This window comes from Ailuropoda melanoleuca, chromosome 11, assembly GCF_002007445.2.
Source record: "Ailuropoda melanoleuca isolate Jingjing chromosome 11, ASM200744v2, whole genome shotgun sequence".
In the NCBI taxonomy this organism is placed as follows: domain Eukaryota; kingdom Metazoa; phylum Chordata; class Mammalia; order Carnivora; family Ursidae; genus Ailuropoda; species Ailuropoda melanoleuca.
The window spans coordinates 8606123-8620507 of NC_048228.1; the positions used below are offsets into that span (position 1 = coordinate 8606123).

A 14385-nucleotide genomic window follows, 5' to 3' on the forward strand; every position below is an offset into this window, starting at 1 on the left:
CCCCCTCATGTATCCATCTTCCTAGAAGTAGTTTCATGGGTATTTGCATGGAATTTTTAGTGACAAGGAGAAATGGTTATGCTATGTTAGATGGGGGGGGAGGCTAAAGAATGGTGTGTAAGATATTTTTCGTGCGCATGAAACGATACAGAAGGAAAAACAGTGAAATACAGCACAATTACTTAGCACTACCGAGCCACTCAGAGATGGCTAAGATGGTTAAGTTTCATGTATTGTGTATTTCACCACTGCTCAGAATGAGAACCAATAAATATTTCATCTGTAAAACATGCTGAAATAAGCAGACAGTGCTTATCTCTGAAGCAGTGAAATTCAAGTTGACTATTTCCTCTCCATTCCCTCAATCAGCCACTACAGCCAAGTATGGGTTTTGTTCCTATTTGTAAATGAAACAAATGTGTTCAAAATAATTATTCAAATGCCATTTGTTTGAATTCATGTTTGCTGTAAGAATCCAAATAGTATTGAAGAGAATGAAACAGGGGCGCCTGGGTGGCTCAGTCGTTAGGCATCTGTTTTCAGCTCAGGTCATGATCTTGGGGTCCTGGGATCAAGCCCCACATCGGGCTGCCTGCTTAGCAAGGAACCTGCTTCTCCCTCTGCCTCTGCCCCTCCCCCACGTTTGTGCGCGCTCTCTGTCAAACAAATAAATAAAATCTTAAAAAAAAAAGAAGAAGAAGAGAATGAAACAAAAGCAGAAACTCCCCCCTAGATCGTTCAGATAATCAGCTATGACATGGAGAGAACGGGCTGGGGGAGGGGCAGCTCAGCACACCCTTGCACCTGCCATGGTGGCGGCCGGGTGGCCAGGTTGGGACCGTGCCGTCTCCCTCCGCCCAACCCGGGGCATCGGCTTCTCTCTGGGCAACTTCACTTGCAGTCCAGGGAGTCCAAGGGAGGAGGCAGGAGCCTGGCCGAGACCAGCTGGAGGCAATGGCGTAGAGCGGATGCCGCAGGCCTTACAGCAACTGGCCGGTGCGCTGTGGGCCCCGGGAAAGCAGGGGAGAGGGAGCGGGGCTGGCTCTGAGCACCCACACTGGGCAGGGCAGGGGCTCCTGAATGAATGAGTGCTTACTGAGCGTCTACTTGGACAGCTTCCCAGACACGATCACATTTGAGTCTCATGGGACCTGGGCAAGGTTTTGTGCCCAGTTTACGGATGAGAAAGTGAGGCACAGAGAAATTAAGTGACCTGCTCGAGGGCACACAGCATGAGAGGCGCACATCCTGTATTTGTGTGCCATTGATGCTAGCACAGGCCCTGCAGAAGCTTGAGCGTTTGAACCGGAAAGTCCCTCAGGCATCACTTACTTACAGGGAAACTGAGGCCCAGAGTCGGGGAACGACTGAGCCTCCCTACTGTCTCTTCTCGCTCTCTCTCCTCACTCTACAGTCTTCCTCTTGTGGTGCCATGAGAAGGAATGGGCCAGGCAGGAGAAGGGGGTCCAGGGAGAGGTCTCCCAGGTCACACTGAGGACTCAGAGGAGGGGGAGACACCCCCAAGCCTGGAGCTCTCCTGCTGCAGACGCGCCCAGGGAGGCCTCACTGGACACTCAGCAGCGGGGAGCCTGGCTCTGCAGGTAGGGAGAAGTGGAAGAAGGTGGGAGTGGGGACCCCCTTTCTTGAGGCAGAGGGATTTGGCCCTAAGCAGGGCTCGGTGCCGGCCGCCCCCCAGCCCCCGTCCTGGCAGCACGGCAGTCACAGAGGCTGTGCGCCAGTACCACCGGAGTGAAGCGCGAGGGCAAGGAACACAGACCCATCAGAGGGTTTCTCCCGTGTTAATTTTTTATGATGGGACATTTACATCTTACACAAAAGTAGAGAAAATAGATTCTAACCGCCAGTGTCCCCATCACCCAGCTTCAAGAAAATCGCCTCCTGGGGGGTGCCTGGGTGGGGCAGTCGGGTAGGCATCTGACTCTTGGCTTCGGCTCGGCCCATGATCTCAGGGTCCTGGGGTCAGGCTCCGAGTCAGGCTCTGCGCTCGGCGTGGAGTCAGCTTGAGATTCTCTCTCTCCCTCTCCCTCCGCCCCTCCTGCTCATGCTTTCTCTTTTTCTCTTCCTAAAATAAATAAATAAAATCTTTAAAAAAGAAAAAAAAATCACCTCTTGAAAACTTTGTTTCACCTGTATCCCAACTGCTCCCGCTACGTTGTTTTCAAGCAGGTCCCCCACATCCTACCGTTTCACCTGTAAATACTTCCGTAGCATCTCTAAAAATAGGGACTCTTTTCCACAGCATAACCACCGTGCTGTGATCACGCCTAAAAATGAACATTAATTCCTTAACACCAAGAAATATCTGGTCAGCCTTGACATTTCCAACTGTGCTATAGGTACACATTCTGTTACAGTTTGTTTGAACCGGGGTCTAAACAAAGGCCTCCTGTTAAGGTTGGTCCATAAGTTGTTAAAGTCTTTTTGAGTTCTGGGGTTCCCTCTGGTTTTTTTCTTTGCAATTTATCTGCAGAGGAAACCAGGTTGCTGGTTAAGTAGTTTCCCCGGCTCTGAGTCCTGCTGCCTGCATCCCCCAGTGCAGTTTCTTATTTTTTAAAGTTTTTTTTTTTAAATATATTTATTTGAGAGAGAGAGAAGGAGGGAGAGGGAGAAGCAGACTCCCACTGAGCAGAGAGCGCCACGTGGGGCTCGATCCCGGGACCCTGGGATCATGACCTGAGCCCACAGCAGACGCTTCACCGACTGAGCCACCCAGGTGCCTTCTGTGCGGTTTCCTAGGAGAACTTTGAGCGAAGGTTGCTGACCTTGACCATGGTTCCACGGAGATGTGAGGATGAGTGCTTGGCCCATTGAGGGAGAGCCAGCAGGAGAGCACCAGGCGAGGGAACTGCCCAGGCAAAGGCCCGTGACAGGGGAGCGTGGGAAACTCAAAGGATGCCCTGGTAGCCTAGAGTGGGGGCCGGGGTGGGGAAGGGTTTAGGATGAAGATGGCAAGGCGTGCCAGGGCCAGATACGCATGGCCTTGTAGGCAGTGCCGTGGAGTTGACATTGTGTCCTAAGCGCAAGGGGGCACCGCTGGAGGTTTTCAGCAGGGGAGCAAGAAGACTGCATTTGAAATTGGAAAAAGATCACGCTAGCTGCTGAGCAGCCACTGCCTAGAGGGGCCCTGAGTGGATGCGGGAGGCCAGGCAGGAGGCTGCTGAGGCCATTGGGGCACCCAGCGGTGAGAGCGTGGTGGCCCGAGCAGGGTCAGGGAGTGAAGTGGCTTGGCCAAGGCCTCCACACAGCACGGGGCAGGTGGCTGTTGCTGCGGTCATTACTACTAGTACCAGCACCTTCTCTCGGTTCCCCAGGTGCTTTGGGGCCTGGCAGCAGTTTGTGCATAGAGCGGCCCAGTACCGGGCCCACCTGGCTCACCGCCGGGCAGGGACCCTGAGGACGTGTCTGCAACAGTGGGTACAGATGAACCGGCTCCGGGCCTCAGATGGAGCGAAGGTGACCCAGCTGGCCCTCTGCCGCCGGAAGGCGGGTGAGCGAGCGAGTGGCAGGCCGAGGGGCTCCCTTTCCCTCCCACCCCAGTGCGCAGTGTCACATAAGCTCCTTTTGTGGTGGGCCCCGGTGGAATTGATGGTTTTTTGTGATGGGTGGTGTTGGAACCCGGAGCATTCTGGGAGTGCAGTCTGATAGTCTGGGAGGGTCCAGGAGGGGTCCCTGGAGTGGACAGGCCTTGGCTGGGCCCCATCCTCACTCTGGGTCATGAGCTTCTCTAGGCAAGAGACTTTGTTCCGTCTTCCACTAGGAGGGGACATGGTCCCTGCTCTCGGAAGCTCCTGGTCTGGGAGATAATACACAGTCCTTGTTCCCCCAAAAAATATTTGATAGGGGAAGATGGGATCTTTGAGGTGTCTCGGAGGGGAGGATTTAGAGGCAGTGGGTGGGGGCAGTGCCTGTGAGGGGAGTTCCTAAGGAGGGGTGAGGCGGGCTGAGGCAGCAGCACACACCATCCATGACTGCCATGGGTTCCACCGACAGCTTTGGGTGGAAGGAGCTCACTGGGGACGTGACTGATTCATCCTTTGTCTGCTTCTCAGGGAATGTGGCTCTCTGCAGCTCAGCCCCTGGAGTGGCCACAGCACATGACCTGGGGGTAGTGGCTCGGGCCCAGGGGCGGCCCCCAGAGCAAGGCAGGGACTCCCTGCAGGAAGCCTGCCAGACACTGGCCCTGCACCGGGCGCTGCTGATCTGGAGGACGCGGTTCTCCCAGCACCAGAGGGCTGAGTAGGTGTCCACGAGCCTATGCGCTGGGGTTGGCCCCCAGGGGGTATATCCAGGGTGGGCATGTGAGCAGTGCTCAGCTGGGAAGTGTCCCATGGGGGATGGGCCTGTCCTGCTCTTCCCCGAGGCTCCTGCGGGGACCCTGGCACGCTGAGGTCCCCAGCAGGTGCAGGGGAGGGGGGAATTGGCCCTGGGACCTGGAGACAGTGACTGAGCAGAGAGAGAGCTGTGGGAGCCACGGGGTTGCCGGGGACACAAACACAGACCTCTACCAGGGTGGCTGGAAACTGATGGGAGAGGTTGCTTGCTCCTCTCCGGGCTGGGGGCGGGGAGCCCCTTGGTGCCAAGAACCATGTCTGCCTCACCGCGGTCTGGCATGTTGGAGGCGTTGAGAGATCCTATAAGTGAGTGAGTGCCCCTGTCTGCTTCATTATACAGCTAGAGAAACTGAGGCTCGAAGCATTGAGCTGCTGGCTCTAAATCACACTGTGAACTGGGAGCAAGAAGGTCCCTGTTGCTTTTCTACAAGACAGTCATTGCTGGGACTCAAGAGTCCAGGCTGATGGCTGTGGGTGGGGGGAACGATGGAGGTCAGGAGGGGCCAGCTAAGCTGATGAGACGTCAAGTGGAATGTAAGCCAGCAGTTTCGGGGATAAGAATTCCATCATTGAAAGCCCCATACTAGGGCGCCTTGGTGGTTCAGTCGGTTGAGTGTCTGCCTTCAGCTCAGGTCATGATCCCGGGGTCCTAGAATTAAGCCCCGCATTAGGCTTCTTGGTCAGTGGGGAGCCTGCTTCTCCCTCTGCCTCTGCCCCTCCTCCCCCACCTGTGCTCTTTCTCTCTCAAATAAATAAAATCTTTAAAAAAAAAAAAGCCACATACCTAGGATCCATCATCCCATACCACTTGGTCAACTTCGACCCTCAGTCTCTTTTAATGAAACCCCTAAAACTCCTGGGAAAGTCAGTTCACCGTAATCCCTCAGAATGTAGCTCTCCTCCAGTCCATCCTCTAGCCTTTGGGGATCAGGGAACCGTCAGTATCTCCCTAAAACATAGCTGGGGCTGCCCTCGATCTAAAATAAGTATTTGGATCCCAAGTCTTCTGCTATTTGGAGTTTGAAGAAATGACCTTCCACCAGGCCTCAGTTCCCCTATCTTTATAACTTAGCAGAGGCAGGAGTACTGATGTGTCCATATATGTGGTCTCCTGAGACTGGGGTCCTTGGGTCTGGGGCCCAGCTCCCCCTCCCATCAGGAGTGTGGTAAGGATCGGCCAGGTGACACAGGTGTAGACAGCAGTGGCCTCAGCCTTAGGTACTCTCAAGAGTCACTCTGGGAGCTCTGGAAAAGTTAGGAAGCCCAGGCCTCACCTAGACTGCTAAGTCAGATTCTCTGGGGGTAGGACCCCAATGGGCATGAGTATGTCGCAGAGCCCCCGGGAGTTCCATATATAGCCAGCTTGAGAGGCAATGCTCTAGCCCGGTGTTTGGCATGGGTGGCTCCCTTCCAGATGAGCTCTTTGGAAGAGACCCTGCTGGGGAAAGTGCCTTCTTGGCAGCCCCGCCAGCCAGGGGGTAAGGCTGGGGCCCAGGGACTCACCTGCCCCTTCCTGCAGCTCCTTCCTCCGGGGCACACGGCAGCAGCAGATTCAGGGTATCCTGAGGGCGTGGCACTTGAAGGCATGCGGTCTGAGCACCCCGTCAGACAGTGCCAGGACCACCTTGCCCCCGGAGCCCCTGGGCGGCATCCCGGGAGGGGAGCCGCTGCTGGGCTGCAGCCCGCCCCGAAGCTCACTAGAGAAGGTGAGGGGCAGAGGATGGGAAGGGGCTAGGGCGGGTAGGGGGCAGGTGGGAGGAAAGAGTGGGGACGGGGCAGGGGCCCGGGGATCACGGACTCCATCCCTCCTTCCCCAGGCTTCCAGGGCCCCCGCCTTCTTGGAGACCCTCCAGCTGAGCTTTCTGTGGGCATCTGGGCAGAGGCTGAAGGCACGGTGCCTTCTGCTGTGGCAGGTGCGGGCCCAGCGGTCCCGGGGTGCAGCAAGGTGGCACCGATGTACTCTTCAGAGGCGGTAGGAACCCCTCCCCATGCTGGGTGAGCCATGCCACCCATGGCTCCGTGGACGTCCGGTTTCCCAGCCCCCTTCACATTATTCCTTGACCTTCACAGCAGCATCCCTTTGGGGTCTGCAGCCCAGAGGGCTCCCATCTCACGCTCCAATCCGTTGGTACCCAGACTCAGGTTCTCTGGGCTTCTCCTGCCCTCCTAGCCTGCCCTGCTGACAGGGTGGGGCTTGAGGCAGTCTACAGGATAATCGTTTCTCCCAGAGACTTCGCAGCTTTGGCTCATTCATTTATTCATCGGCGCACAACGCTTAAGCGTCGGTCTGCCTGGGTTCTAATCCCAGCCTTGCCCCTCACTAGCGATGTGATCTTGGGCAAGTTGCTTAACCTCTCTGTGTCTCCATCTCTCCATTTGTATGGGGATAATAACAGTAGTCACTCCATTGGGCATCAGCAAGGTAGGGGCACGTAATCCCCTAGCCTAGTACCTGGCACATAATAAGCACTGAGTTCATAGCAATGTTTCTTACTAGTGCCTGAGCTCAGGCCTTGGCACTGGGGTCTGAGATCCCATCTCATCCCTAACCTGTCACTGTGAGCATTCCAGCCCCCAGCAAGCCACGCTCCCCCATGCTGGAAACAGGGAGAAGAGCCCCCCTCAGGCTGCTGAGGGCGGGGATGGCTGGGAGAGCGTGGGGTGGCAGGGACCATGCTTAGGGTGGACGCTCCCCTTCCTAGCATCCTCCTCGGCTGGAGCCACTGGGCCACAGCCCAAGGGGCCCAGAGAGAGCTGGCTGTTGGCTGGGCCTGGGACCGGAGCTGCAGGGCCGCGCTGGGCTTGTGGCGGAGGCGGCTGGCGCAGGGGCGAGAGGTGGAGCAGTGGGTTCGGGCACGGCGCCGCACGCTGCTTCGAGGCGCCCTGCACCGCTGGCACTCCTGCTGGCAGAGTGAGTCAGGGGCTGGGTCCGGGTCACTGAGGGCGAGGGAAGGGCCAGGTCCATCGGGGAGACCCAGGGTTTGTGTCCTTTAACACAGAGTCCAGGGATGGGACCCCCACAGAGCACACCCAGGACGGGGAGAGGGCAGAGCTGAACCCAGGGGCTTGGACATTGCCCGTCCACTCCCTGGTGGTGTGGAACTTACACGAGCTACATAACCTTTCTGAGCCTCAGCTTACGCATCTGTAAAATGGGGATCCCAGCAGCACCCGCCCTGTAGGGGATTGTGGGGAGTCTATGAGACCATCCACGCAGTGTTGGCTCAGAACCCAGCTCCCAGTAGGTGTTACTGTCATCATCATCTTCTTCATCCTCATCCTCATCACCCTCACCTGGACTTCAGGAGTCATGGGCCTGAGCACCGAGTCACGGTGTCTGCAGAGCCCAGCATAGGAGGTGGGGATCACTGGGGCCACTTTAGAGGCTTCCCACTACACCAACATAATGAGCTGGTGAGTGGGGATCTGTTCTGGCAAGTTTGTGTCCTGTCCAGCGGGGACAGCTACTTCTCCAGCCCAACTGCTGTCCTGTTGTGCTGACCCAGTGTTGCCAGACCTCATTGTCAAAGAAAAGCTGGAAATCCAGATTTTTTATGTGACTTCTTCTGATTCCTAAATATTTTCAAGAAATGAAAAATGAGTTGGGTTGGCCTGGTCATCACAGGACACTTGTAACCGAAGCATTTAAATCCAGATGGTTAGGGGGCCTCCTCTGTCCCTGCTTGGGTCGAGCGCAAAGGGCTAGCCGAGGAGGGGCCCACAGTTACCCAGGGCAGAGGGGCAAGGCTGGGATGAACGCCCGGGGCCATCTCAGCCTTTCTCTGGCCACAGGGCAGCAGGCCCTGCATGCAAAGTACCAGAGGTGGACAGGTCCATCTCCAGGCCCTGAGGAGGTCCGTGTTCCGGGACTGGCAGCGGGCAGCAGCTCGTCGGAGACACCCAGTGAACCCCCCAGAGCAGCTTCTGCACAGGTGGGTGGGCCCAGGGGTAGGACGATGAGGGTCATCCCCACTGGGGAAAAAGCAGAGAGAGAGCCCAGGGGACCGAACAAGGAAGCCACGGAGCCGTGACCACCCACCTTCCTTTACCTGCTTTGTTCGAGTGGTGGGGGGTGGCAAACCTTTAACCCCTCCTGATGCCCTGGTGAGCCCCAGGTCTCCAACTCCTGGCCAGGTCAGTCCTTTGGTTTGAGAGGCACAGGAAGGATGGGAGAAGTCCACGCCTCCAACATCCACCATAACGTGTGTTCTAATGTCTTGTCCGTCTCTCGTTGGAGCGCAGGCAAGTTCTACTCTATAGGGTTGCCAAAGGAGTGAAATCTTCATGTGAATAGAGGTGTTCTAGTAAAACGTGTATAGCTCATTTGTGCATAAAGGAGTGGGGACAGAGGCTGCTTCCTCCCACCGCTCAGCTACAAACTCGCAGATGTTCACGCTGTCCCCACACGGGCGCCCACCCACTGACGGCGGAGCCGAGATGCTGTGCTTTCACAGCTCAACAGTGGGCACTGTTTTTTTGGCCCCTCCCGGAGTGGAGGACACTGTGCTCCCCTCACCCACCTCCTGCCCCCTAGTGGGCTGGTGAGAGGAGACCAGGCCTGGCTGGAGGAGACTGGTGGCCCTGGGACTTGACCCCACACCAGCTGTGTTCCCATGACCTCCTGGGGAGCAAGCACCTGCCCGCCTGAGTCCGTCTGCGTGTGCACAGGCCCTAACCACAGCCGGCACTTTGACCCGTTACACATCACTTCCTATGTTCTGAAGGCACAGGGCTGTGCATGCAAAACCACGTATAACCTAGCACACTTTGTGGGGGATTTGGGGGCGCGATTTGGAATAAATGGGACTTTTGACTCCGAAAGCCAGGTGGGCCCCTCCTCTGCTTCTGTTTTTCAGCCGCTTTCAGGCCTGGTGTGGAGCTGTGAGAGACACAGGGGTGGTCCCGGTGACGGGAGCCGTTCAGGATGGCCCGAGAAAGGCTGTGGGGGCCACATCTGCTATGTGGCAGGATGCCCGAGCAGCCAAGGCCTGGGCATGGGAGCAGCGTGTGGCCCGGGCCTCCGTGGTCCGCTGGAGGAGCCACGCGCACGGGGGCCGGGCGGACAGGCAGCTGAGGAGGGCCCGGGCCCAGCAGGCCTTCATAGTGTGGCGAGCAGCTCTGGGCCGGCGCTGCAAGGCCCACCAGCTGGCAGAAGAGAGACCGGCCCTGTGCGGGACACAGTGGGTGCACGAGTCCCGCCCACGCCGGGTCAGCCGAGCCCGTGCTGCCCAGAAGCTGAGCGCCAGGTGGGTGTCCGGTGCCGGAGGGCAGCCCCACATGTGGCTTGCAGCTCAGTCTGTTTCTGAGGCCTTGAGCTCGTTGTTGGCAGAGGTCGAGGGTATTTGGTGGCTGGTGACAGGGCTCAGGAGGCTGGGGTCAGAAGGAGAGGCGATCCCAGCCACTGCAGCTCGTCCCGGGGTTGAAGTCCAGACCTGCACTTTCCAGCAGTGCGACCCCTCTCTGAGCAAGTCTTTGAAGTTCAAAGGAAGATAACAGGCCTGCCTTGGAGAGAGAACACAGGCGAGCACTCGAGCACTTGGCTCAGGGGCCAGAAACACAGCGGGTTCTCATCAAACAGTGCTCTCGTGAGGGAGGGCGAGGCAAAGCATAGCGGCAGGACTGCCTGCTCTCTGTCTCCTCAGCAGGACGCTTGCCGCTGGTGTGCTGTTCTGTGGCTCTCTGGGCCTCTTTTAACCAGATTTCCCCCGAATGAGAGGAGGAGCACCGGAGCGGGCTTTGCCTGGAGGTCCCCGTCCTCTGGACACCGGCGCGAGGGCTGGGAAGGGCTCCCTATGGCCCACCACACATGCGGGCTCTTCCCTCTCTCCCAGGGTCCTAGAAGCCTGGGCGCGGTTAGCAGCCAGGGGCCGTGTCCAGCGAGCCTCCATCACCCAGTTCCAGCAGGCTGGGTCCAGACGCCTCCTGTGGACCCACTGGGCCCAGTGGCAGGCAGCGCTCCTCAGTATGCAGTTGGAACCGCAGGCGGAGGCCCGGGATGCCCCCAAGGTTGACGTCAGGCAGTGGCCCAGGGTGGCCAGCGGAGGGCACGTCCTAGCGCTGATGCACACTCCAGCCCCGTGGAAGCAGGTGGGGCAGCCTAGGTGGGGTGGGAGGTCCAAAAATGACCTGAGGGCCAGTGGCCTCAGAATCAGCTTGTTTCAGCCCATGGTGGCAAGTGTGGCTGGACGCTTATCTGGGGGGCCCATTTGCCTATGGACACTACCGCTACTAGGCTCTAGAACAGCCTCCTGGCTCTGGAAGACTGCCACCTTTGGGTCCATTAGCAAACATTTACTGAGCACCTACCGAGTGCCAGCACAGCACAGGCCCGCCACAGAGACAAGTGCTGTGGACACAGTGTATCAGCAGACAGATACCCGGACGCATATGTATCCTGGTGCCGCCTAGGGTTGGGTACGTGGGGAGAGAAGCAACTGTTTGCCAAGTCCCTTTCATTCCTTACTGGAAAAATTAAACCTGCTCACCACAGGAAAATCAGAAAGTATACACGAAATGTTTCTTTCCTAACTCCCTCCACCCAAAGACAACCACCAGTCCTTCTCTGGACCAGGACAGTTAGCTCTGAGGCGCCCGGCTGGCTCAGTCGGTGGAGCACGTGACTCTTGATCTCAGGGTTGTGAGTTCAAGCCCCACGTTGGGGGTGGAGACTACTTAAAAATAAAATAAAAATCTTTAAAAGAAAAAAAAAAAGCAGTTATTTCTGACACCCGCAAATGGTGACATGAGCTTGATGGCAAACAGGACCGAAGAGGCCACGATGAAAGCCAGGCACAAGAAGGGACATCGCATAGCAGTCTAGGGACCTGTCCTTGGTGGATACACAGCCTGAGTTACTGGCAGACCACACAGTGTTCCTAAAGATGAACTGGAATCATCCAGAATCCTGTTTCAGAATGCCAGGAAGCATCTAATAGATTCTGGAAAGGTTCTTAGAAAAAAAGATGAAATTTTGTTGTTGTTGTTAAAGATCCTATTGAGAGAGTGCGCGCAGGCAAAGCGGGGGAGGGGCAGAGGGAGAGGGAGAGAATCCCAAGCCAACTCTGCACTGAGCACAGAGCCCAAAGCACGGCTTAACCTCACACTCCTGAGATCATGACCTGAGCCGAAATCAAGAGTCAGACCTTTAACCGACTGAGCCCCTACGTTTTTTAGAACGGAATGGAAAGGGCCTAGCTTTGGTTACTTGCAGAATCCGTATATTCACACACGGGGGGGCTATGGCAACAGAGGATTCTGGGAAGTTGGTATTTTATTTCTAGATCTGTGTCACAAGACAATTTTATTTTTGGTCTGTTTAAAAATATTAACATTCTATTCTTATCAGCAAAGGCCAGTGGGATCCCATGTACAGGGGGAGAAACAGAGGCATACTGAAACCATAAGTAAATGGCGGAAGGATAGCTAGGGTGCTTGGCTCCAGGCCCCCCCTTTCTACCACACGCATCCAGCCAGCCCTCCCCGAGCAACACAAGCTGGTACCCTGCCTCCTCACGGCACAGAGGCCCTTCGAGAGCCCCTGGTCTGCTGGAGAGCAGTAGAGGGCTCTGGAGTCAGAGGGCTCCTGAGACAGGGGGACTCAGGCAAGTAATTTCACTTTGTAAAGCCGAAGTGGGGAGAGTAATACCTCCTGGCAGGCACAGGTAAGCTCTCAGCAGGTGATGGGTATTCTTGGTCTGTCCCTCTGCCGGACTCTCCAGCCACGCTGGGGGGACCGGGGAGGAGGCAGTGGTGTGCGCTGACGGCCCTACTGCTCCCAGGCACCTTCCCCGCCTCCTCGGGGAGCCTCGGGGCCACACAAGAGGAGGCGGCCCTGCTTCTGGTCAGGGGCAGGATGGGAAGGACCCTGCAAGGTTGCCTGGGATGCAGGCAGTCCAAGCCCATGGGGTTCAGGTTTTCCTCTCTGGCTGTTCCCTCAGACCCACGGCTACGGGACACTGCCCAGCCCAGGCCAGCACCACAGCCACAGTGGACAGAGGAAGCAGAGAGAAATGTCCTGGGCTCAGAGTAAGGAGACCTGCCCCTGGGGCCAGACATCTCACAGGCCTGGAAATCCACTAACAGCAACGTGGCAAATCTGTTTTACGTACGGATTTTGTTAACCTCTTCTTTACAGGTGACAAAGGGCCCCCTCTCCGGTGGCAATGGCCTGGATGCGCCAGCAGGGTGCAAGGCCAGCCCCCTACGAGACCAGGAGGGGACTGTAGCTCTGAGGCTGGAGTCTTCAAAGGCCCAGGCGAGGCCACTAAGAGAGGGCTAGGGTAAGAGCTGCTGCGCGTGCGCCTGTGAGTGGGGTGCGTGGGGTCTGGGGTCTGGTCTGAGCCAGGGCAGGAGCTGGGCCGTCTAGGGCCGGTGCCCAGTCCTGGAGGATCCTGGGGGATCTGTGGCTCTGCCCTTCTTCCTGGTCATAAGGGGTCCTAGTGCTCTTGGCTATCGGGGTGCACGCCAGGGCCTCTCCCCACCAGGAGGAAATACCTACAGCACTGGCACCGTGAGGCGCTGCTCCGCCGGCTCCAGGGCTCCCAGCGCGCCAGGTGCCTGGCAGCTACGTGGCAGCACTGGGTAGACGCTCAGGGCGCCGAGCAGCTGGCAAGGACGCTGGTGAGTGGGGGCCGCCCCTCCCCAGCCTCAAGCTGACCTTGCAGCTCACCTTGTCCGCAACCCTAACCCCTCGAAATGGAGTCTCTCAAAGCATCTCGGTCTCTGTATGGACCAAGTCTGAAAGCTTGGGGTCAGGTGCAAGGACCTGCGTTAACGCACCTTAGGGGCCCCCTCCCTTGTCACAGCCCCTGCCTCCTGGGGCTGCAGAGCTCTAGGGGGAAGACGCAGGAGAGGGGCTGGGGGGCAGCAGCGGGCTGGCTTGGGGCCTGTCACCACTCACCCCCACAGCTGAGGCAGTGGCACCTGCAGCGGGCCTGGCGTGTGTGGCGGCGGCGGGTCCTGCGGCTGTGGGTGGCTCAGCGATTACAGCAACAAGAAGGAGCTCGGGTCCTTGCCCAGGTACGGGGGGTGGCGCCCAGCCCCCAGCCGGTCTTCCCAAACCAGTGCCACACCTGGACATTTTTCAGCTAGGGCTCCTCTGTTTTCAGGGGAGGGATCAGTTCCATTAGAGAAAACACAGCTTGGATCCTGATTTAGCTGGTGATCCTGTGCTCAACCCAGTCCTACCCAGCCACTCGGTGTGGGAACGAGGTTTGGCCACAGCACGGCTGCCACTCACACTAGCCCATGTTGGGTATCGTTCCCTAAGTGCCCCTCCCTTATCAGCCCCACTCTGAGCACAGATTTCCAGATCACAAGTCACATCTGTTCGGAGCCTATGCATTTGGCCTGGGGCAGAGCGGGCTGGTTGGCTGGCTGGCCCAGACGGAGGGAGGGGTCTCCTATTCCCTCTAGGGACAGAAGGAACTGGGCACCTAACCAGACCTAGGAGGGAGCCAAATAGCCTTTCCTTCCTCCTCCCCGATTCCAGGCCTTTGAAAAGTGGCGCAAGCACCTGGCAGCCAGGGGCTGGAAGAGAGGAGCCACCAGCGGCCTGATACCCCTGAGCCAGGCAGGCATCAGGAACCCTGGGAGCAGGCTGGAAGCTGCTGGAACTCGTGTGTGTGGTGGACTTGGTGTGGAGCAGGGGACCCAGCTGCAGCTGTGACTTGTTCCCATGGAAAGAAAAACAACACTGGCCCCGGCCTCCCTGAGGAAGGAACCATGCCCCACCCATCAGGGCAGTGCAGGCCCAAGCCACCAGGCACTCATCCCATGGGCTGGTGACAGAGGGGCCGGCTCTCTGAGCTCTGAAGGACAATAAAACACCGTCCTAAGTCCTAGCTGCTTCTCTTGCTCAGTGTCTCCTAAGGGCTGCCCCTCTGCCTTGGTCAGCCACCCTGGGAAGGAAGTGAAGAGGGTACACCCGTGACTGCCCTGTCTCTTCTACCACCAGGCCACTCTTTGGACACCTACCCCCACCCACCTTCTGCTGAGCCAGCGAAGACCAGCAGGCAGGGACCGGGACCAGGAC

At 57.7% G+C, this 14385-nt stretch overlaps 1 protein-coding gene across 1 annotated transcript in view; it reads left to right on the forward strand.

The window, feature by feature from the left end:
* Positions 1-14177, forward strand: part of C11H1orf167 (chromosome 11 C1orf167 homolog) — a 29484-nt gene extending 15307 nt beyond the window's left edge. Inside the window, exons 14-25 of the mRNA XM_034672063.1 lie at positions 1415-1601; positions 3333-3508; positions 4071-4257; positions 5872-6058; positions 6170-6324; positions 9209-9598; positions 10184-10439; positions 12290-12377; positions 12487-12631; positions 12836-12971; positions 13260-13370; positions 13843-14177. Of these exons, the coding sequence (XP_034527954.1) occupies positions 1415-1601; positions 3333-3508; positions 4071-4257; positions 5872-6058; positions 6170-6324; positions 9209-9598; positions 10184-10439; positions 12290-12377; positions 12487-12631; positions 12836-12971; positions 13260-13370; positions 13843-14019 (2195 nt within the window). The 3' untranslated portion in view covers positions 14020-14177. The remainder of the gene's footprint in view (positions 1-1414; positions 1602-3332; positions 3509-4070; positions 4258-5871; positions 6059-6169; positions 6325-9208; positions 9599-10183; positions 10440-12289; positions 12378-12486; positions 12632-12835; positions 12972-13259; positions 13371-13842) is intronic.
* Positions 14178-14385: the final 208 nt, after the last annotated feature.